Below are 22741 nucleotides of genomic sequence, written 5' to 3'. Positions count from 1 at the left end.
TTAAATAAACTCTGAAGTTAATAAAAAACATGTACTGTTGCTATGTCAGGAGGTTTTTGTTTTTGTGACCATGCCTAGTCTGTAGAGCCACGGGAAAAGAGGATTTAGTTCCTGCCAGTGTTAAAACAGTGCACAATTTGCAAGGTGAAATTCCATCTCCTGTACCCGCATTTGAAATTTCAACTTGCAACTGATTTAAAAACTTTTAATTGACCTTAAGAAGCACTTAGGGTACTTCAAAAGCTCTAACCCCAGCAGCAGGAACCTAGTGCCTCATCTTTGTGTAGCATGGCAAAGAAGAGAAGCTCTGAGTCTCTGCAAGTCTGTGCAATCATTTCCCCTCCTCAGGTGTGTAATGCACCATAGGGAGCACATGGCACTCCATGAAAAGTCTTCAAATGGGACACTGTGATCTACTTTGTGTTAGGATTATGTATGAGAGAATTTACATTTATTGAAGAACACAAAGGACCTGATTAAACCTGGTACATGAATAAGATCTTACATTGTAAAATATCACAGTGTTAAATTTTAGAATTAATTTAATTCGAAGTATTATTTGAGGATACACTATTTCTTTAAAACACTGTGTAGTGTGAGACTTCTACTTTAGAGATATTAATACTTTATAACCTTCAGATCATTTTTATGAGATTATTAGCTACAGTAATTTGCTGTCCTTCAAGGTTAAAGAACCAGTATATGTGAAACTGGGGGGGGGGGGGGGGGTGTCAAACTTGTACCTTTGTCACAGACTGTTAATGGTGTACTTCCTTGTTTAGATATGAATTGTGGCTTGTCAGTTTGTTTAGATAATGTGCTTAGAATATCGTACTTGCCAGTAGGAGCTTTATATATGTAAAGGAATTGTGTAGCCTTTCTTGCAGTACAGTCTTTACTAGACTATGTTTAACTGCTTGGCAGTAGTGATTTTCCTAAATATCAACATAAAATGGTTAGTGGCACTATGGGCAGTCCCTGAGGTATTTTGCATTCCTAGAAATTGCCTGGAAAGGCACCAGGAACCCATTGGTATGAGTGCAAAGTTATTCAGATGAAGTGATTTCTATTGTATGGACATGGCTGCGGTTTGCCTTCCTGTGATTTTTTTTTTTATATGCTTACTCTTGGAAAGGAAATGAAAGATAGTTTGATTGCTGGTCTGTCTAACTCACAAACAATGTTGCTTGTTTCTTGGTTGATTAGTGTTGTCATTTCTTATAAAACTTAGTGTTTGGTACGCTGTTTTGTTCAAAGGGAACAGCAGGATAATGTGACACATTAGCAGTCCTTTTTCTTAGTTTAATTGTTTCTTGATCAATAGCAGGTGGTCTGGCAAATATCATTGTCAGTATGCGTTCTTCATCAGCCATATGTGCATGGTATTGTTTCAGCATCCCAGGATTCAGGGAAGCCCTGGAGAAAATTAGAAATGTGTATTAGCCTGGAGTTGCATAATGTTTTTTTCTCTGTATGCCCCCTCATGCAAGATGCAGCACTGTGGTTTGTCTTCTTTTAAGTAGCAACACAAAGCTGTCTCCTTGGGAGAAATTACATGCAAGTAGTTTATTTATGGATTTTTTGGTCTTATGACTTCCTGCATTTTGCATGGAAGTGCCAACATAAATATACTACAACATGGTCTACATTGGCTGAATTATACCTAGGTATTTCAGTAGGCTGATGTCACTGCAGTCAGGAGCCTCAGACTGATAATATGTGTTTCAGTCTTGTCCAGTATTGCTAACCTTTAACAGTCCTCATATTCTGTGTGATAAACTGTGACCTACTAAAGTGATGCTTAACCCCTTGCTGTTTTTACAGAGTTGGGACAGTAATACAATATTACAACTTTATGAATTAGCTTTACTATATTCAATTATTAAACTTGCCAGGAAAGACGTAACTAACAGGCACTATATTCCAAGCTTAAAAACATGATTACATTGGTTAATCAAATATGTGATGTGAAAATAAACAGCTGGGTGCAGTTATATCAGATAATTAAAATTAATAGATTTATTGGTTGTTAAAAAAAGGCTATAGTGATGTGATCACTTTATGCTGATAACTTTAGAAGCATGGAAAGTAAAAACACTTCAGAATTGTGTGCTATTCAATTTATTACAGTAATCCAGCAGCACCCTTTATACACGTAGCTGAAAGGTAGTGTCCTTTGCAGATAGAACTTCATCAGATCCATATAGTTGGGTAAGAGCAAACGACTGACCTTTTCCTGCTTAGATGTTTCGCAGCTGTCATGATTTGGTCTCTTACTGCAACACACATGGAACCTACCACAGAATAGCATCAGAAGCGTTTTGATAGCTTTAAAAACTGTAAGTCACTTCATCCCTCCACACAAAAAGCAAAAATGGCAACATGAAGGGTCTTAATGGTTTTAAAGCTCTTCATCAATTACGGGTGCACTCTGCTTTTTTTTTGTTGTCATTGTGGCAGCACTGAGTGTGTTACAGCTTTCAAAGCTGTTACGACACACTCGTACATATCTCTTTGTAACTTGTAGTAAATTGGGGGGACTGAGGGACAGCTCCTATTTTTAAATGTGTTTTTGAAATGGATTCAAGAAGTTCACCACCTGAGCTTTACTCATGAGTTGTAAGTTGTAGTACATTGGGGGAAGCTAAAGCTCCATGTGCTACAAAGAATTATGAGCAGGTCTCTTTCCATAACTGTTAATATAACTCTGAAATTAATTCAGGAAATTCATTTCTTGATCTTCACTTTTGAGATGAATTTCTTGAATCTGTTCCTAAAATGCATTAACAATGTGAGAGTGATTGACAATGCAGTCATAATCCTGTATATTAGACTGGGGTTACCTTGCATTGTCTTGTCTGATGAAGTCCTGTTAAGCATGAAACTCTAACCAGCTGTGATTTATGGATTTATTTTATAATTCACTATTTATTGTTTTATAAAGTTTATAGCTATATTAATTTGTTCAGCTAAGCACTTTCGTGCTATTTCTTAAAAGAATATGAGTGCCAATGTCATATCATATTCTTTAAGAATTTCTGGTATGCCTCAACAATGTCTCTCTTCCACACACTAACCACAGAGAAAGCCACACTGCTCCTAAAGGCATTGAAAACATCCCTGTAAATACTGCCAACATCTTCTAGAAGCCAAGTGATGCTGCAGTTTTAGGCCTTCAGAACAGAAGTGACCTGTGTGGGATATAGCAGTTCTGGTAGAAGATGCACGTTTGCTGATTTCCACTTCTTTCATAGAACAAGCATCAAAATAGTGGTTAAGTGTACCAGGCAAGATGGAGCTCCTAGCTGTGTGCATTTACAGGTTCAGCAAATGCTGCTTGGTGTACTAAAAAATTGATTTGTAAGGGAGAGGTAGCCTCTTCAAACTGGGACACACACACAGCATAGCTGAATATCAGAAGTGATTTGTCAAAAGTTCTAATTGGTATTTCTTCTACAGTACCTTTTCTTTCTGTTTTAGATGAAGGCTGTTCATTTCAACACTGAACCTCCTGCAGGAACCCATGCAACACCTGGAGGTGAGCACTGATTTTTGATTATTACTGCTTTTGTTATACTGTGGGTGTGCATGTGTATGTATGCACATGGAATACAAGTGTGAAAGCTACCACCACCATTTACCAGTAAATATTTAATATTTTTCCATAAACCACTACTATTTAAAGTACAGAACAGAATGCATCATTGGATCTAAGGGATGTAAGACATGCACCAAATAATTTCAGGAGTGACACAGCCTCTGAAATTTGCAGAAAACCTGAAGAAGGAGTTATGTTTCTGGATGGCACCGATGCAACCAACTATGTACTCCCAGAGGGGACAGCATTGTCTAAACACACGTACATAATCACACACACAAACTATTGTATGCTGTGTTTCAGCATTCTGCATAATACTTTCATTGATCTATTATGTACTGATCATTTTTGGACACCTCACCATTTTTCAATGACCCTCTCTCTAAAGTAATATTGCTTTCTAAAGTAATATTGCTTCATGTTCATTTTAGAAGTTATGCTGTCTGCTATAATAGCTGATGTCCTTGTCATTGTTTCAGTATTACTTACTAAATGGATATCCTACTAAGGATAGCCTTATCCAGCCAGCATACCAAAGCCTTAGGCCCTTCCAGGTGTCGTACTTCAGATGAATGTTTTACGTCCAGGATGCAAGGTACATAAGTGATTTACGGACACAAACACGTAATCATCAGAACTTCTTTGTTGCCAGTCTGAATGTTACTATCAAGTCATTCATTGCACTGTTCCATCTACAGAGCCTCTGGCAGATAAGTATCCCACTGGAGACTTTTCCTTCTTTCTTTTTTGTTGATTTACCATTTTATATGTCATCCAGAAAGGGGAAATATGAGTGTGGTAGTTAGATTCCTATTAAAGATAGATATGACAAGTGTCTTTTCTGCCAAGGTGCAGACCACAGTCATACTTGGTGTGCTGTTTGTCAGGGTTTTGAATCCAATACCCTTCAGAGCCATTTGTCTTCCTTTTCTGTTTACATAGAGAACCAGTGTCTGAAGTTACTTACGAAGGGAACCATGGCTTCTGAATCCACTGTCTAGACATTCAGCTGCCTCATAAGAACAAAAAGTCAAAAAATATGTGTTTAGAGGCTTCTGGTATACAGCCTGTGCTGGATATCTCTGTTGGGTCAGTTGAAAAACTCAAGGAACATCTAGTTCTACTGTCAGTGCCCTCTGTTGAGACCCAGTTGGAGGCTGAGTCAGGATGAGACTTCTGCTTTTTTTATTCAGTTCTGCTTCTGTTGTTGCTCTCTGTTCTATCAATTGCAGTTATAATGCTGCTGATGCATCTTATAGAACTGCTGCATCAGGTTCTGTCTTACTCCAGTACTCCTGGCTAAGGTTACAATCTCTTCCTGTTGATATAAAAGCCAAGTTGTTGGATTCTCCCTTGGACTCTCAGAATCTATCTGGTTCTGCAGCTGCAGAGCTTTTTAAAACCTTACAGGATAAAGGGAAGGTTATGCAGGACCTCAAACAGATGTTTCTTTCTCCTATCCCTACATTTCAAGGAATTATCCTTCTTAAGTCTTCCTTTGTATGTAGACAGCAGAAGCCTTCCTTAAGGAGTAAGAAATCTTTCAAAAGGATATTTTCTGGCAAACTCATTCAGGATTCTAGAAGTCAAAAGCCCTCTTTACCTGACAAATTTATTTCTATTTGATGGTTACCCTTCCCTGCTCCTCAGCCAGTTTCCTCTTTCCCTCTAGTTAATGTTGTCCAACACAGTCTGGCAGCAGATCACCATGGATTCCTGGGTTCTTTCATTAATGCAAAAAGGTTAGTTCATGGTTTGGAAATCCCTTCCATCCCTTTCAGGGATTCATTAGTCTCCACTTTGCCAACTTCCTCATTTTACTCCAATTCTTCATGACCTTTTGACTCAGGGAACTATTCAGGCTGTTCCTCCTTCACAGCGAGAGACAGTGTTTTATTCCAGGTTGTTTATGGATCTCTTCTTTTTCAACACTTTTGTGAGGGTCCCCTCTTTCAAAATGTTCTGTCTCCAGTTCCTGTCCCCTTGCTACTCTCTCAGGGCTAGTTGGTCTTTCACATTCCTGTTCACCCTCTGTTCAGGAAATTTTTAGGGTTCTCTGCTTCTTTTTCATATTACAAGTCTCTGCTTTGCCTTTTGGTCTTTCCACAGCTCTGAGAGGCTTTACCAAATGTCTTACAAAGGTCATAACGTACTGCAGACTCCATGGTATCCATAGTTTTCCCTGTCCAGATGACCTACTCATCCAGTCTCCTTCCCAGCAGCTGCTTCTTCAGAGTCTCACCTTTACCATGCTTCTGCTGCAAAGTGTTGGATTCACACTCAAATGTAAGAAATCTGTTCTGACTCCTTTTCAGGATCAAGTTTTCCTGGGATGCAGGATTCAGACCTTGCCTATGATGTATTTTCTTCCTCCACCCAATGTCACCTTCTGGACAGTATTCTTCCAGACTCCTCTTCCCTTACAAGTGGTTTCTGTGGGCTGTTGAAGTACTTGGCTTCCACCATCCCTATGGTTCCTTTCACCAGACTCCACATGAGGAAGATTTAATGGTATGTAAAAACAATCTGGCTTACACACTGCCATCCTTTGGAATTTCCATCCCCTTTCATGACTTGTCTCAAACAGTAATTTCTGTGATGGATTCGTCTAAATCCAAGCCTATGTTTTCAAGCTTTCTCCCTCTTAGGTGGTGTATACAGATGCTTCAGATCTGGGATGGGGGCTTCTTCCAACAATATCATGGTCCAAGAAAGAGGATTTCCCCAACAGTTGGAAGACCACATTAACATGAAAGAAATGAGGGTAATGCTTTTGGCTCTTCAAGCCTTGCATTCCTCTTCTTGTTTGGGACTTCGCTATCTGCCATCATCTGATCATTTAGGCGGGATACATTCCCTTAGAGCACAGTCTTATGGTGGACAACCTGAGCAGGTCCAGGGCAGATCATGATGAATGGATGGTTCAGAGACGTCATCCGGGACATTATTTCTAGGTGGGGTACTCCTCAAGCGGATCTGTTTGCCTTCTTTCTGAACAGGCAGCCTCCAAGGTTTTGTTCTAGGGTGCTGAGTCCACAAGTATGGAAGGTGGATACCATATCTTTTTCTTTGGGATGTTTCTGTATGCTTATCCTCCTCTTCCTTTCTTGCCCAAGGTCTCACACAAGATCATGTGGGACAGAACAAAAATCTTGTTGGTGACTCCCTTTTGGCCCAGACAGTATTGGTTCTCTCTTCTTTTTCATCTGGCCAGGGGCAGTCATCACTAGTTACCTCCCAGAATGGATCTCACTCAGGGCAAGGGTTCTTTCATTCACCCTTAGCTGCCCACCCTATATTTGACTCTTTGGATGATAGGGTTCTGATCCCTTTCAACACCAGTTTTTTGTGAAGATGTGCTTTGGGTTTTGCAGGAGGCCAGAAAAAATACTACTAGAAAGTCCTGTGTTGCTGAATGGAAAAGATTTTCTTATTGGTATCACAGATGTGAACATTGACCCTCTTGTAGTGGGTATTATTACTGTTCTTTCTCATCTGTGTGAGTCTTTCAACTTTGGTCTTGTATATTCGTCTGTTAAAGGTCATTTGTCAGCCATTTCTGCTTGTCTGCCCTTGGATCTTCAACTTTTCTGTAGGTTTGAAAGTAAACAATTTCTTAAAGGTGTCTCACATTGCTCATTCCACCTTCTTGGGACCTTAATTTTATTCTGGAAAAATTGACTTAGCCACTTTTTGAAACTGCAGCTTCCTCTACTTTACAGTTCTGTACTTGGAGGTCTGTTTTGTTGGTGGTTCTTACTTCTGCCAAAGCGGAGTCTCTGAATTCCAGGGTTTCATGGCAGTTCCCCTTTTGTTGAGTTGTCACTGAGATAGTTTCTTTTTGCACCAATCTCTTTTATGCCCAAGATGGTTAATGACTTTTTCTTTTTATGCCCAAGATGGTTAATGACTTTTTCTTTTATGCCCGAGGTGGTTAATGACTTGCCCTTAAGTTAGTCCATTCACCTTCCCACCTCTTTCCCTTTACCTCAGAATTCTGATGAGAGGATTCTACATACTTTAGATTTGCATAGACGGCTCAGATATCTGGATAAGACTAAAGATGTTTGAAAATCTGAGCACCGTTTGTTTGCATTCATGCCAATAAACTGGGTTTAGCTGTTTCTAAGCAAAGCATCTCCTCTTGGATTTCTAAGGCCATTTCTTTTTGTTATTCTTTTCACAGTAAGCAGCTTTCATCTTCTGTTAATGCTCATTCTACCAGGGTGATAGCCTCTCCTCATGCTTTTCTCAGGGGACTGGATGCTAGATCAATTTTGAAAGCTGCTGCTTGGTCTTCTGTTCATACTTTACTAAACAGTACAAGATGGATGAAGTGCCTAGGGCATTGGGCTGGTTTTGTCAGGGCCATTCTTCATGTTGTTTTGGGGGGAAGGTTCTTCAGTTGCTTCCTCCTCCCATCCTTTGCAGTAGCTTTTTTTTACTCTCCCATTAATAAGAAATACTGCATCAGGGGTAAGGAAGGTAGGACATAGTATAGCTGTTTGTGATTTGCTTTTCACTGTTTCAGTATTTTGTCCCATCCCCCTTCCCCTTTGTTGGTCTGTTTTCTTACCCTCTGGTCAGGAGTTCCATCTTTCTCCCCTCCTGGATAGACATAATCTTTCCTTTGTCCCTTTTGAGTTGCTGTAGTTCTACTGGAGCAATTCAGTTCTGCAAATTAGGACCTGTTTGCCACTTGTATACTGTATGTCTTGGATGTAGGGCATATGTCTAACCTACAGCACTTGGAAAAGCTTAAGACTTTAGTATACTGGCCAGACATAAGGCTGTCCTCAGTAGGATATCCCTTTAGTAAAGAATATGGCAACAGTGAAAAGTTGGACCTCTACTGTTATGGTAAGATGTTCATCATATTGTTCAGTGCTGCAGAAGCCTTAGCTGTGTATGGGTTATATTCTGCCAAGGATATGACAGCCAGCTTCAAAGCTTCAGGGTACCTTCCATCCTCCCAAACTGTCTGGCAGCTTCAGCTGAGCTGCTAAAAGACAGGTTTGGGTGCCAAGTCCTTCATGGCTTTACTGCTGCTAAGGAATATGCTCCTCTGAGGCTTGTGCTGTTCCTTTGATTGGCAGATATGTTCTTTGGGAGGGACCTTCCATTCAACATTTTTAGATCTAATGATGTTTCTCCTGTCCATTCCTCAATGGATGCGGTCTTCGTATCCAAATCATATCTGACTTTGGCCACTTGAAAACTTCAGGTCCAGTGCTCAGGCTCCTCTCCTTACCCACAATCCTCTTGTAATGAGCAAGTTACCCCAGATCTGGTTTGCTGCCAAAAGCTACAGATGTTTTCCTTGGTGATCAGGCAGTCTTTTTTGGAGATAAGTGAATTTCTTTTGTTCTCTCTTCTTAGGTTCTATCTTTCTTGTTCCTTTCTGCCTTTGCTATATATGTATATAGATAGATATAATTAAGAAAAAGAAAGCTTCCTTAAAGTTGTTCAGTCTTGTTTGAGGTTTTCCCCTATCTTGAACACACTTTTCTTCATCTTTTATCCCTGTCTCTCTCTTTCAACAGTACATGTGGGGGGTGCTATTTTGCTGGTTTTACTGTACCTGTGAGGGTCTTGTTGTTGTCATTGAACTTGTTAAAATATCTAATAAACCTTCAGGTTTTAAAAAAAAATGCATGTCTTGTGGCCACAAGTTGCCAGAATCCAACACACACCAGAAATGTGTAAATTGCTTAGGTGCTGCATAACTGGATGTTGAACGTAGCGTCTGTGAAGCCTTTCTGCAAGGAGATCTTGTGGATCACTGTAATAAACTAGTGTCAAAAGGGATTGTCCTTGCCTCTGAAGGAGAAAGTACTTCTCACTCCTCTAGGCCTTCTGCTGCATCTCCTCTGTCTAAAAAGCCAGCTGGCTGTGCTAGGAGTGAAAAACTTGGAGAGAGAGAAAAGAAAAACAAGAAAGAAAAAGAAAAGACTAAAGTTTTGAAGAAATAGTCTCTAGAGCATTCTCCTTCTTCAGCTTCTAAAGTTGCAAAATCCTCGGACCCATTCCTGGTGTCAGAACCAATCCTCATTAAATCTGGTACTGCACCCCTTCAGGAGGCTCAGCTCCCTCTGGAGCCCATATCACCAAGGCTTAGGTCACTAATCCTCCAGGAGAGATCCTTCCACTGGGTCTGGATACCTTCCTCCTCCACTTTCTCTCTCCACATAGTCAGATCCCCCAGGAGTGTTACCGGGGCTGACATGGACAGGATGAGGATGAAATCGAGCTGGAGGTATTCTTGGCTCTGGCTCCAGCCCCTGTCAGATACATCTCATCAACTTATAGCTGCTTCTCAGATCTGCCATGCGGTATCAGCACATTTGCATTCAAGCTCCCTTGGGTATATGTGTTCATCAGAGCCAGAGACATGGTCTTTTTAGACTCTGTCAGTTTCTTGGACTAGGTCAGCTCTGAACATTTATGGATCCTTTGGATTCATTCCTCCCCTTTGTAGCCTCAGCGTTGAACAGCTCAGCCTGGCATTTTCTCAGGGCAGCCCTTTCCTAGGGCCCTTGGCTCCTTTAATGAAGCTTCCTGGGTCCACTTCTGGCTCAGCCTTTCAAGGCTTCTTGATCAAGAGAGCAGACTTTCCTCTTGAGCTCAGATCCATCCCACGCCCGCAGGATCTCTCCCCGGTCCTTAGCCTGCATATCTTGTCCCATTGGGAGAGTCAGCATCCAAAAACATTAGACCTGTTCTTGTTGAAGAACCCCCTGTCAGCTTCTGAGTCCTCTCCAGATTATCCCACTGAGGAGGTGCATAAGAAGCACAAATGTAAAAGGCGATGTGTAGATTTCCCTCATGAGTCACTCACAGAAGATACTGACTTTGATGGAGGAGAGGGTTCCTGTAGTTCCCCTCTTGAGGATATCATGTTTGGAGAAATTTTAGAACTGCTCAGACAGAAAGTGGGTGGTCCACCAAAGCACCTTCCCAAGAGGAGTCAGTATTCCTTGTGGCTTTTGGAGCTGGTCCATTTACTTCTTGGGTCATCCCGTCTGCAGACAATGTGGTAGAACTCATTTTTAAATAGGCATAGAAGGAACTAGAAATTGCCGCACCCATTCCTCGCAAACCTGATAAATTACTAGTGTTGCCCAAAGATCGTCTCCACTGGAACAAGGGCCTTGCCATGGATTCTGTGGTGGTGGTGGCAGCTACCAAAAAGAAACTGGCAGAAGAGAGTTTCAATGTCCATCCACCAAATAGATAGTCTAATGTATTGGATAGATTTGTGAAGCAAGTCTACACTTCGGCAACTTTCAATATCAGGGAGCTGAACTTGTCTGGCAAGTGTTGATTGTTTTTAGAGAGATTTGACCAAAGAGCTTACCATCTCTCTCGCTCTGAGTCCAGAGGAAATCCATTGACCTGCAGTTGGCTACTCTTCAGTCCTTATCTAATGTCTTAATGTTTCTCATTTCCAGTGCCACACAAGGCATATTTAGAGCAACAGGCACCGGCATTACTGTTAGAATAGATGCTTGAATGTGGCTACTGGTGTATCACACCCCATATCTTTTTGAGTGTCTCTAATGGAGATTTATAGATCTCACATCCATTTGTGGCTGAACTCACTGCTTTTAGCTCAGGGACGTACTTATGTTCTACCTTTACCCCAAGCCAGGGTGACCACGGATGCATTCCACCTGGGGTGTGGAGGGCATTTCCTGGGAAAGGCAGTTCAAGGCACATGCTGCCTTGCAGAAGCCAGTCTTCACATCAACATTTTGGAGATGAGATTGGCTGTCATAGTGTTGCAGGCATTCCAGGACTCTCTCCCCTCCTGTATGATACCTAGCTAAACAGACAACATGTTGGTGGTTTAGTACATAAAAAAGGGGAACACAATCTTATTACTTGTGTTTACAGGTCATGAGGGTGATGTCTTTACACCACTTTCTGAATGTAATGCACATTTGAAGGAAGCCCATATCCTTGTGGATAGATTAAGCAGGTCTAGCCTCCTTCCTCATGAGTGATCCCTCAGTCCAGTAGTAGCAGAACAAATATTCAGCCATTGTGACTTATTTGCATCTCCCCACAACACCAAGTGTAGCAGATACTTTACTCTGATCTCCTGGGAGGGGGAGTCACCAAGGGGCACTGTGGTCCACAGTTGTCCCCAAGACTCCTTTATGCTTTTCTATCTGTCCCTGTAATGTACACATTTCTACAGAAAACTCTGGCAAGGAATGTTATGGTGATCCTCATTGCCCATAACTGGCTTCCACAAATGTCGTTTCCCTTCCTCTGGCCTCATCTAGTGCACCCTCCCAGGGTTCAGGACCTAGCTGCAGATCTTCCTTCTCATCCACCAGGGTAATCTCACCTAGACATTTATTCCCTCAAACTAATCACATGCTTTCTTTAATTCTAGTGATGGCTAGACAGTCCAGGGTTTCTCCCTCTTTCACTCATGTATTAACCTCCTTTCAGAGACCTTCCATCAGGAAGATTTAAAAAAAGTGAATGGAAGAGATTTTCCATCTGGGCCTCCAGCAAAAATTTAGATCCCTTTTCAGCTCCTCTCCTAATTATTCTAGAATTTCTAGCATCTGTTTTTCAAGATGGAGCCAACTGTTCCACTGTCAAAGTACAGTGTGACACTATTTCTTCTTTTCATACTAGGAAGTATCACCCTCAGGTTTTCCAAAGCTTTTCTCAGAGGTACTTTTCTTCTCTTCCCTCCACTCAGGAAAAAGGCTCCACCTTGGAATATTACTATTTTATTGCAGGTTTTAATTCAGCCTCCACCCTTTTGAACCTACAACCATAACTGATATGAAGTACTTATCATGGAGGACTTGTTTTTAGTGGCCATCACCTCTGCTAGAAGAATTTCTGAATTCCACACATTATCCTTTAAACCTCCCAACTTGAGCTTCCACAAAGATAGGTTATCTTTGAGAACTATCCCATGTTTTCTCCTAAAGTGGTGTCTGAATCATCAATCAGTCAGTCTGCCAGTATTCTTTCCAAATTTCTCCAACTAAGGCTGTTAGATATGCACCACCACTTACACTTCTGTTTACATAGAACCAAGTCAATCAGGAAAACTGACTACTTATTTGTATCATTGTCTTCATCCAGATTGGGTAAGGGAGTGTCCAAAGTCACACTCTCTCACTGGCTTTTGGACTGTAATGCTCATGTCTACAAGGAAAAGGGTTTGTCCATATCCAAACCTCCTAAAGCTCATTTGACAAGGACTGATACTTCTTATAGGGTCATAGGTGTTTATTAGGCTAATGACCACTAGGGCCTTTTTAAGCCTAACCTTGCATCCCAAATCTCTGACAAGTTATGTTACCCTTGATAACTGTAAGCAGGGGCTTGGGAGATGGAACATTTACAAGCAGCAGTCTGGGAGATGAACCATTTACAGGCTGCCTGTGTCTATTAGAGACATAAGTGCAAAACCAGGGATGAATTTCCTGTTCCATCCAGTTATCCAAGTTGCACTTGAATTGGGTTAGGGAGGAACTCTGCTTCACATGGATGGGGAGCCTGTTCCAGAGATGGTGTAGTCTTTGGGATATATACATGTCTCCCCAGAAGGTCCTATTTATATCACAGGCAAGGTTTAAGTTTTTAGAATGGGTAATTCTGGTACTGCTTGTTTTGTGTATATGCAGGTGGTCCATCAGAGTGGGGTCTGACAATGCTTTGTAGGCTAGGCATAGATCTCCCCTCAACAGCCTGTAGGAGACAGGGCCTTGAGGCAGTCTGCATAGAACAACTTACTTATACCTTGTATTCTTTTAGTAAGGAATCTCTGTGGAAGTTCCAATTGTTGGATATGTCTGGTTAGGTACATACCAAAGGGGGCATTGTACTCAATGATAGGTCTGCTGAATGCCAGTGGAACAGCGACTTCCTTTGACCTAGTTGTGCAACTAGAATAATTTCCTCACTACAGTAGACATGTGATGATCAAAGGCTTGATTACTGTCTGTGTGTCCCTGAGTACTGGATCAACTCCTATGGATGTTTTGTCAGTATGATGGCTACCTGGGGTGGATGATTTCCCAAAGGATACTATTATGCATTTCTTGGCATTTAGTTTTAGTCCATGGCTGTGACTCCAGTTGTTTGTGTGTGTCAGCCCATCCTGGAGAACATTTGTCAGTGTGGGATACATTGACAGAACCTAATTTGCAGCCATCTGCAGATTTAGTCAGCCAGAGGCCATTGACACTGGCCTTGACTTCAGATAAGTAAATGCCAAAAGGAAGTGTTCCCAGGACAGATCCCTGAGGGACTCCACTTGTGTCTGGCTTCTTTGTAGAGGTGGCTTCCCCAATTCTAACTTCCTGGGTCCTGTCTGTGAGCCAGACGGCTGTCCACTGGAAGATATAAGGGTTTGTACCTAACCTCTTGAATTTGTCAACAATGCTCAAGTGGGGTATTGTGAAATATACCTTGGCCAGGTCAAGGTAGGCAGTTTGAACCATTTTGCCTTAATCTGTTGCTTTGCTGACCTTCTCAAAGAAGTCCAGAAGATTGAATAGGCAACACCTGCCCTTGATGAAACCAGATTGGATTGGGTCCAGTGTCTGGAGATTTCCTCTGTCACCATCTTTGCATATGAGGCTAGTGAGCCTTGTGGGTCTACAGATGGCACACCTTTTTGCAGAAGAATGACTGTTGCTGTTTTCCATACATGAGGCATGAACCCTTTTTGGAGGCTACAGTTAAACAGAGATTCCATATGGCGTGATAGGTCAGGTTTCTTGCTATTTAGAAGGCATCCTGAAATATTGTCTGGGCCCACTGATGTAGTGTTCTTCACTTTAGAGAGAGCATTAAGGACCTGTTCCCTAGTGATAGCAGGTGCAGTTATATTTGATGTATTTCCTGAAGGAAGGTTGATGGGAAGAGAGGGGTAAAGTTGGAGCTGAATTTGTTGGCCAGTAGGTTTGCTATATCTTCTGTCTCAGTTGAGGTGGCTTAATTTACAGTGGGCACTGCAGACAATTGTATATTGCCTTTGAGGTTGCAGATATAGGTAAACAATGCTTGTGGTTGCCCTTGGCCTGGGAGGCCAAATTTATTTGGCTTTGCCCTCTGAGTTGTTTGCTTAATTTAATGAGAGTGCTTTTTTCCTGCTGGGTGCTGCAACTGCTAATTTTTCTACAACCTTCTGCTCCAGGATACATCTTTATGACATTTATACTGCCGCTATGTGGTCCAAGGAACTTACCTTTATTTCTCATTAGAACATGGACTGACAATCAAGGTCAAGATTCTTCTTTGATTCGGCTGTGCTCCAGAGTATCTTTGTTTGAGACCACATAAGAGTTATGATAGCTGAGGACTCTTGTTGATGGAAAGAAGAGGTATCAGATACAAAAGTTATGTACTTTCTATAACAATACATTTTCTGCTTCCACCCTTCCTCAACTTCTCTTTCTCCTTCCCCTTTCCTTATGGTTCTGTTCATTCATTCCTGGAGTGATTTTACTGAGCTGCATTCAGTTACCATAAGTTTACATGTTTAAACCTACTCTTGATAATTTCTTTTTTTTCCTTTCTGTCCTGTTCACTGGCCTTCTACTAAATCTATAATTGATTTAAGGTGGTCTTACCTTTGTCTGGCATTGTAGGCAGATTCAATCTGAGGTAACTTAGTTGCTCCAAGAGGATTATAGATAAGGGGAGGAGCCTGAGTACTGGATGCAAGGCTTGAAAGTGGCTAAAGTTAGATGCAGTACAGATCCAAAGACCCTGTCAATTGAGGAAGGACAGAAGTAAAAAAACAAACACAACACCGATGTAGCACCACCGAGAAATTTAATGTGTATAATATTTCATAAAATCCTAAGTGCTTTTGTTCCAAAAGTAAGGACTTCATCAGATAACAAAAATCCCAAAAGTGTAGTCTTAAAAAACATATATCCATTAGTCACGTGTCTCAGACCAACATATAAGAATTGTTGACCAATAACCTACTAATTAATTAAAAAATATGTGTGTGTGTGTATTACCACCACAGCTTGGATATCACATTGAAGAAAACTAGCATCAAAAATAGTTAAATAGGCAAAATATATAAATATATATTAGTAATATAAAAATACATGAACTCAAAAACAAACAGCAACCAATGGTTAAACCAACACTTAAACCAAATAAAAAAACATCCAGGGAAACAGTGTTCTGTTCTGCTTTTAATCCAACATATAGGTAGTGAACCAACTTAGTGAAGGCAATATAAAACAACTTGAATAGTAACAATAAATAAACATAGAAAATCTCATGCACGTTTTTAGTCACAGTAAAGCTGTAACTTCTTCAGATCTGAGGAAGTTACAGCTTTACTGTGACAAAAAACGTGCATGAGATTTTCTACGTTTATTTATTGTTACTATTCAAGTTGTTTTATATTGCCTTCACTAAATTGATTCACTGTCTATATGTTGGATTACAAGCAGAACAGAATGCTTCGTTTCCCTGGATGTTTTTTTATTTGATAAAAATACATGAATTACAATCATTACACTAATATCCATAGATTTTAATTGTAAGATACCATTGATAGACATATTGTAATTCATACCAGGGGGGTGGAGATGTTGCATTTAATTTAATTTGTCAATAAATACTCTGGCATCAGCCATTGCTCCCCTAAACCCACCTCTTATTGGTTTTTAATTTTTTCCACTGCATAAAATAGGAGTTTTTTTAAATCATTACACAGTGTAGAATGTTTATTTAATGTATTGCTAACATCATTTCTTTTTATTGCATAGTAATGTTCATAACTTATAGTTTTTGTGGTCTTTCAGTCTTTCCAGCATAAAAAAATAACAGGACATACATAAAGCAATATATACAACCCCAGCAGGTTTGCAATTACATTTACACCACATTTCACCATGCTGTAATGGTGCCTCTGTTTAAATGATCTTTGTACTATAGTTTTAATATTCTTACCAGATTTATAAACACATTTTGGGGTGTCTAATTCACAAAAAAATTCCCCCCAAAATCTTTAAACAAATTCCATTTCCTAATAATAAGACTTTCCACCTGTTCACTAACATTAGAATATGGTAAAATTATAGCTTTCTCATAAACCATTAACCCTATTATTAACTTTAGCAGTTAAGTCCATGACTATCCTCAAAATAGGCACATATATATCTTTCCTACCATCTTTTACAATGTTCATTATATCACAAACTAATTTTTTATGGTAGCCTATTTTCAAGAATATGTTATTTAGACTATTACATTCTTTAATAAAATTGTCATCATCTGAAACTAGTCTAGAAATTCTAACAAATTGATTCTTTGCCAAATGTTTTTTTTTTTGCCAAAAAGTATGATGACTAGAAAAATGTAGATAGGCTGTGGATAAAGTAGGTTTCTGAAAGATTGTAGATTCATAAGAAAGACTCCCATAATTTTTAAAAGTAGTAATATCCAAATAATCTATACAGGACCAATCCACAAGGTGGTTAAAAGTAAGAAATTATGTACTGTTATTGATGTAAGACATAAGTTCAGTAAGTAACTCAGCACAACCTGTCCATAAAATTAAAATGTCGTCTAAAAACCTCAAGTATAATGATATATATTCCCAGTACTCGGGCCCCACAATTCTTTGATGCTCCCAATACCAGAGTACAATTGTTGGCAAAAGCAGCAGCACCCATAGCCACACCTCTGATCTGTGTAAAATATTCATGGTTGAAAAAAAAGCAAAATTGCTATGTAAAACAATTTCCATAAAGTTTATTATAATATTAATGTACATGTTGTTTAAGGTTGTACCAATATGGTGAGGACTTCCCTAAATCATTTGATATTACTATAAAAATAAATCTTTAACATCAGTAGTAACAAAAATGCCTTTCTCCATAAAATCAACATGACCCTTACTATCAAAAAGACTTTTTAACCTGTAGTCCACCCATTAGGAATAGGTTCTGTCTTTGATCTTCCATTCACTACTATGGGTCTCAATGGTGGAGTTATCATATCTTTATGGGTCTTAGGGATACCAAACATTGCTGGCACCACTGGATGTTCCACTTTCAAATATTTAATAATGTTGCTATCAAATCCATATTCAAAAATCATATCAGCTAACCACACATCAATTTTACTGTATGCTATGTTAACCTGATTGAGAGCTGATTGTTCAAAAATAATTGGGCATGCAAATCTGGGTGCAGTATGCAGAGTTGTATCGATAATAGCAATCCCACCCCTTTTGTCTGTGTTCAATATATGTATATATGGATTGTGAGACAATTGACACAATATATATATATATATATATATATATATATATATATATATATATTTATATATATATATATTCATTTTTACTTAAATTAATACAATGTTGATTCCTGTATCACTTATTTTGTTGCTCTAATTTTCTAATTTCAGATTCACACAGCTTTTCAAATAGTAGTAGTGTGGGATGTAATGGGGGATTGCATGCACTCCTCCTGTCAAACAGGAAATTATTCACCGATCCCTTTTTTTTTTAAGAAACAATTTAAATTCTATTACAGTATCAACTAAATCAAAGCTTTTTGTAGGAACACAAGAGAAAAACATTTCTTAAAAATATTAACCAATTCATTGGAGATGGATATGTGACTATAATTATAAATCTTAAAACTGTCAACTTCATATAAAATGTCCACTCTGGAAATGTTCAGTATCATATCACTGTCATATCCCTGAATGTCATTATTTGGTCTCACTAAATTAATGTCCAGATTGAAAGACATTCCTATAACATGACTGGTTTTAGGGTTTGATTCAACATCAGTATCAGGAGTAAAGGATGCAGATAGAGGAGGGACAATGTCTTGATGTATATTTTTACATTCAGAAAAAACAATTTAATACCTTCCCTTCCTCTTCTTCCTGTTTCCTTACTTTTTCTGCCAATCTTGTGTTTGACCCAAAACCATTTCCCCATTGTTCATTTGTTCTATTAAGTGTGAGGACCTCCTCAGGCCTGTTGGGTAGATGGATGTACCTCATGGGGTAAATGGTCTAAAAATAAAATTTTCACATGATCATGTTCCATAGCCCAGACATATTCAGTGGAGTTTATCTTGTTATAATAGGGCTCAAAATTGCCCTTTGGGTTTGGATATACTTCCTTCTTTTCATAAGCAATTCTGTCCCTAATAAATGTTTTACTTTTCCTAACCTGGTTGTTGTCACATTTCCCATCTACCCTATCAAAAATCTCCAAAAATTGGCCAGAAAATTGTTCATGTAGTAAATCCACACAAACTTCATTGTATAAACAGTTATAATTTACTTAAAACATGAACATTGTTTTTAGTAATAAGGCCAACATATTCCAAACCAATATAATCAAACAATTCCAGTAGTTCGACATGAAAAATGGATCCCTTAATTACACCATTGGGATGCTTCCACAGTCTCAACACCCTGGGCACTCTCTTATTCTGTAGTGAGTCATTCAAGAAGATATTATCCATTTGCAGATTATGATAGCAAGCCAGCAAGGTGTCAGAATAGTTAATTTTTGTTGTGCAATGAAGAAAAAGACATTGTTACTGGGCTGTTTCTCCACAATATCACTCAAGTTAATTGGTCTATATAAACAGCTATTACAAAATTGAATACCATGGTTATTGGGAACATTACCATTTCTCAAAGGAAATACTCCCGTACTGTTGTCAGTTTCCTTATTAGCTGTAACAACAGAAGTCATGTTAACGTCGGGCTGATAAGCTGTTAATGTTCGGGTTAACATTCAGTGAACCACCTCTCTCATTAACTACTATATCAGCGTATGAACGAGATGCTGAAAACGTCACAGTTTCACCTCCAGAACCATTGTTTACACATTTGAATGGATTAAAACATTTACTTTTTACAGAGATGGTTTTAGGTAAATTATCAGCCATATTATCAACACATTCGTACTTGAAATCCAGTGCTGCATGCCAGCCTATAAATAATTCAAATTATCAGCAGCACATCCAGGATGTTTATGTAGGCACTCATTGGTATTAGTTGCAACCGCACTGGGTTCACATGGTGTATGGTGCTCTCTGTTCAAGATGCCACCAGTAGAATCAGAGTACTTTAATAAACATTCTTTCATATTTCATGAAGCTACACCAAGATCACAGGATGTACGGTGCTCACCAGCACATGCTTCCACGGGCAACAACCAGAAGTAGATAACACAGATCTATCATTACGGTGAATACATAACATTCTTGGTCCCTTTCTTCCTGTCAAAAAGAAACCAAAAGCTAAGCATATAACTACTCTTCCTTAAATTTCGTTGGCTAGGAGTAATTTACTGGGTCTGGCTCAGGGTTTAATTCAGGCTATTAATCCTTCTTATAGAGTAGTTCCTGGTAAAAGAAAGATGGAGACCTCCTTTCTTGAAGAGATTTAAGATTCTGAATCTGGACAGAAGGATAAAGGTTTTATCCCCATATTTCTGATTCAGACTCAGAGGAGAGCTCAGTTACCTACTATCTCTGTGGGAGGTTCTCTTTCACTGAGACTATCACTAGAATGTGCTACTGTTTTCAATGGAGAACACTGAGGTTTCTCAGTCTTTCCGAAAATACAATGAGCTGTTACGAAAATAATTTCCAGAAACTGTATACATTTTCCCAGTTCTGTCAGCTTTGGAGGATGCATGTGTTATTACCTGCAGTCAGCCAACTGCTCCTAAAAAGGCAGATGGGATGTATAATGTTCCTCAGTCTTTTAAGTTTTTATATACTCTTCCCAAAACTGATCCAGCAGTTATAGCTTTAGTTATTCCTACTGCTGCTAAACACTTAGTTAATTCCAGTCCTACTCTTTCTTATAATGATTGGAAGACTATTGATAAATATAGAGGAAAAAAAAGAGTATGCTTCTGCAAGTTTGATTTTCAGAATTTTAAATTGACAGGTTCATATGATAAGGTTTGTTCTAGCTAATTGTGAAAGTATGAGGATTGTTTTGTCTTCAGTTTCTTCTTCTGAGGAAAAACGTTCTTTATGTAATTTAACTTTTATATTGTTCAATTCACTTGTATAGAGTGTATGTATGACTCTGAAACTTCTTCCATAGCTATGGACACTGGTACTGTTTTGGGGAGCTTTACATGACTGTTTTTTCAGAACCTCCCAGGTGATGATAAAAATGAGATATTTTTAATTCCTTCTTTGGATAGAGATTTAGTTTTTGTCCCCTGTGCCGCAGAGGTGACCAGAAAGTGTGATGAAAGGGTAAGCTGATACAGGGAGTAGCTAAAACTTTTCAGACCTCCTTTTCCAAGTTTTACAAGGGATTCTTTAACTCCTCATCCAATTTTGGTAAGAAACAAAATACAGTCTCAACAAAATAAGGGTAAACAGATCTTTAAGATGAAATGGAAGTGGGGTTCTAAGAATAATTCTGGAAACTCCCAAAACCAAGGCAGTCCAGTTAGTCAGAATTACTATTTGAGTGACTTTGTTCCCCCCCTACCCTGGCAACCCCATTTGCATTTCAGAAAGTCTGAATCTCCACTTTTCTCTTTGGCAACAGATATATTTTTTAATCGTGACAAACATTTATTTGTCAAAAGATAGACATAATAATATATGGTAGTATTAAGACATTTTTCCATTATACAGTTTTCTTACTAGTGTAATGTCATAAGAGAAGAAACAACATTAATTTGTGCATGATGCACACAATTAATGGCATGTAATAACAGTTTAGTAAAATGGTAAAAATAATTGCTCTTAAGCATATTCTTTTTATTTGTTTTTTAAAGTCTAGGCTCAAAACTATTTGTCATATACGCATTCTCCTAAGTAATTTCATAACATACCTTGCAATTATACTGTTAAGCAAATGTTATCTAAGAGAACATGTAGTAGAATTACCCACAAATTTGACCATTCCATTGTATCCATTCTTGGAGGTTCCCAGTTGATAAATTTATATATGTAGTTGACAAACTGAGGTGTCCAACGTGGAGGGGAACATTTCCTTGTTTGAATATGAATTTAATCAGGACTGTAGTGATCATTCTGAACCATATATGAGCTGGTATCTTCTGGGTAATGGGGTCAATACCAAAGAGCCAGCACATAGGAAGGGTGAGGTCTGATAGTCTGAATCTAGTTGTGCATGTGCATTTGTCAATAGTAGCTTAATGTACAGATTACTGGGCATGCCCATATCGTATGGAAGTAATCAGCATTAGGTGTATGATGATGCCATCATTTTTGGAGTTGTATAACCCCCATTTAAATAGTATAGCTGGAGAGTGTTGCCATTGATGGAAGAGTTTAAAATTTGTGAATTGAAATATGTCTGAAAAAGAGCTAGTGACGTTTGCTTGAATGTATTTCCAGTTGTCTAGAATACTTATGGGCTCTTGTTGATATCTGACCATTTATTGCTTATTGAACGCGCTGAGATATCTGATGTATCACAGTATTCCCTGTAAAATAAGCCTGTCTGGAGACCTAACTTATAATTCATTACTTGATTTTTATGTTTCCATATTAGTTCAAGATATTTGTCATGTGTAATAGTGTTTACTATGTCTTCTTTATAGATTAATTTTGTAGTTCATTGAATTGTCTTAGTTTATCTTAGTTTATCTTTTTTGAAATCCCAGATATCTGCATGAATTCAATTTATCCAGCCTGAGAAATTAAACTTATTGTTGAAATGAGATTTCCAAAGAGACTTCTAAAGCAGCCCCATGCTAATTTTTTTTATATTTCATATTACTATCTTTTCTGCTCAAATTTCCCAGCCCCCAAGATCCCAGATCATATTAGCATTCCTTTAGGGTCTTTTACAGATAATTCTAAAGTTAGCCAGATTGGTCTGGGAAAGTCTCAAATGGATATATTGGATTTTTACAACTGCCTCATTATATATTTGCAGATTGGGGAGATCTAAAACACCTCATTTCTAGTTAGCTGTCAATGTTTAAAATTTTTACTGTAGTTAGACATAAACCATTGTGGAATATATCTCATTAACTAAAGAACTTTTGGAAGGCTGTACATATTAATCATCTATGTTTTCATTATTTGAGGGTTGGAGGTCTTTTTCCAACATATGGATTTGTTAGATAGATCAGCTATTAGT

At 38.8% G+C, this 22741-nt stretch overlaps 1 protein-coding gene across 2 annotated transcripts in view; it reads left to right on the top strand.

Annotated features, from left to right (window-relative positions):
* RNF31 (ring finger protein 31) overlaps positions 1–22741 on the top strand; it is a 1258066-nt gene that overhangs the window by 987951 nt on the left and 247374 nt on the right. For both annotated transcript variants that reach the window (XM_044058825.1, XM_044058826.1), the window contains exon 19: positions 3481–3538. In XM_044058825.1, coding sequence (XP_043914760.1) covers positions 3481–3538 — 58 coding nt within the window. The remainder of the gene's footprint in view (positions 1–3480; positions 3539–22741) is intronic.

Source organism: Protopterus annectens, chromosome 16.part0 (assembly GCF_019279795.1).
Source record: "Protopterus annectens isolate FY-2018-M chromosome 16.part0, PAN1.0, whole genome shotgun sequence".
NCBI lineage: Eukaryota > Metazoa > Chordata > Ceratodontiformes > Protopteridae > Protopterus > Protopterus annectens.
The sequence above is the reverse complement of the archived record's forward strand: the minus strand, read 5'-3'. Positions and strand labels throughout refer to the sequence as shown.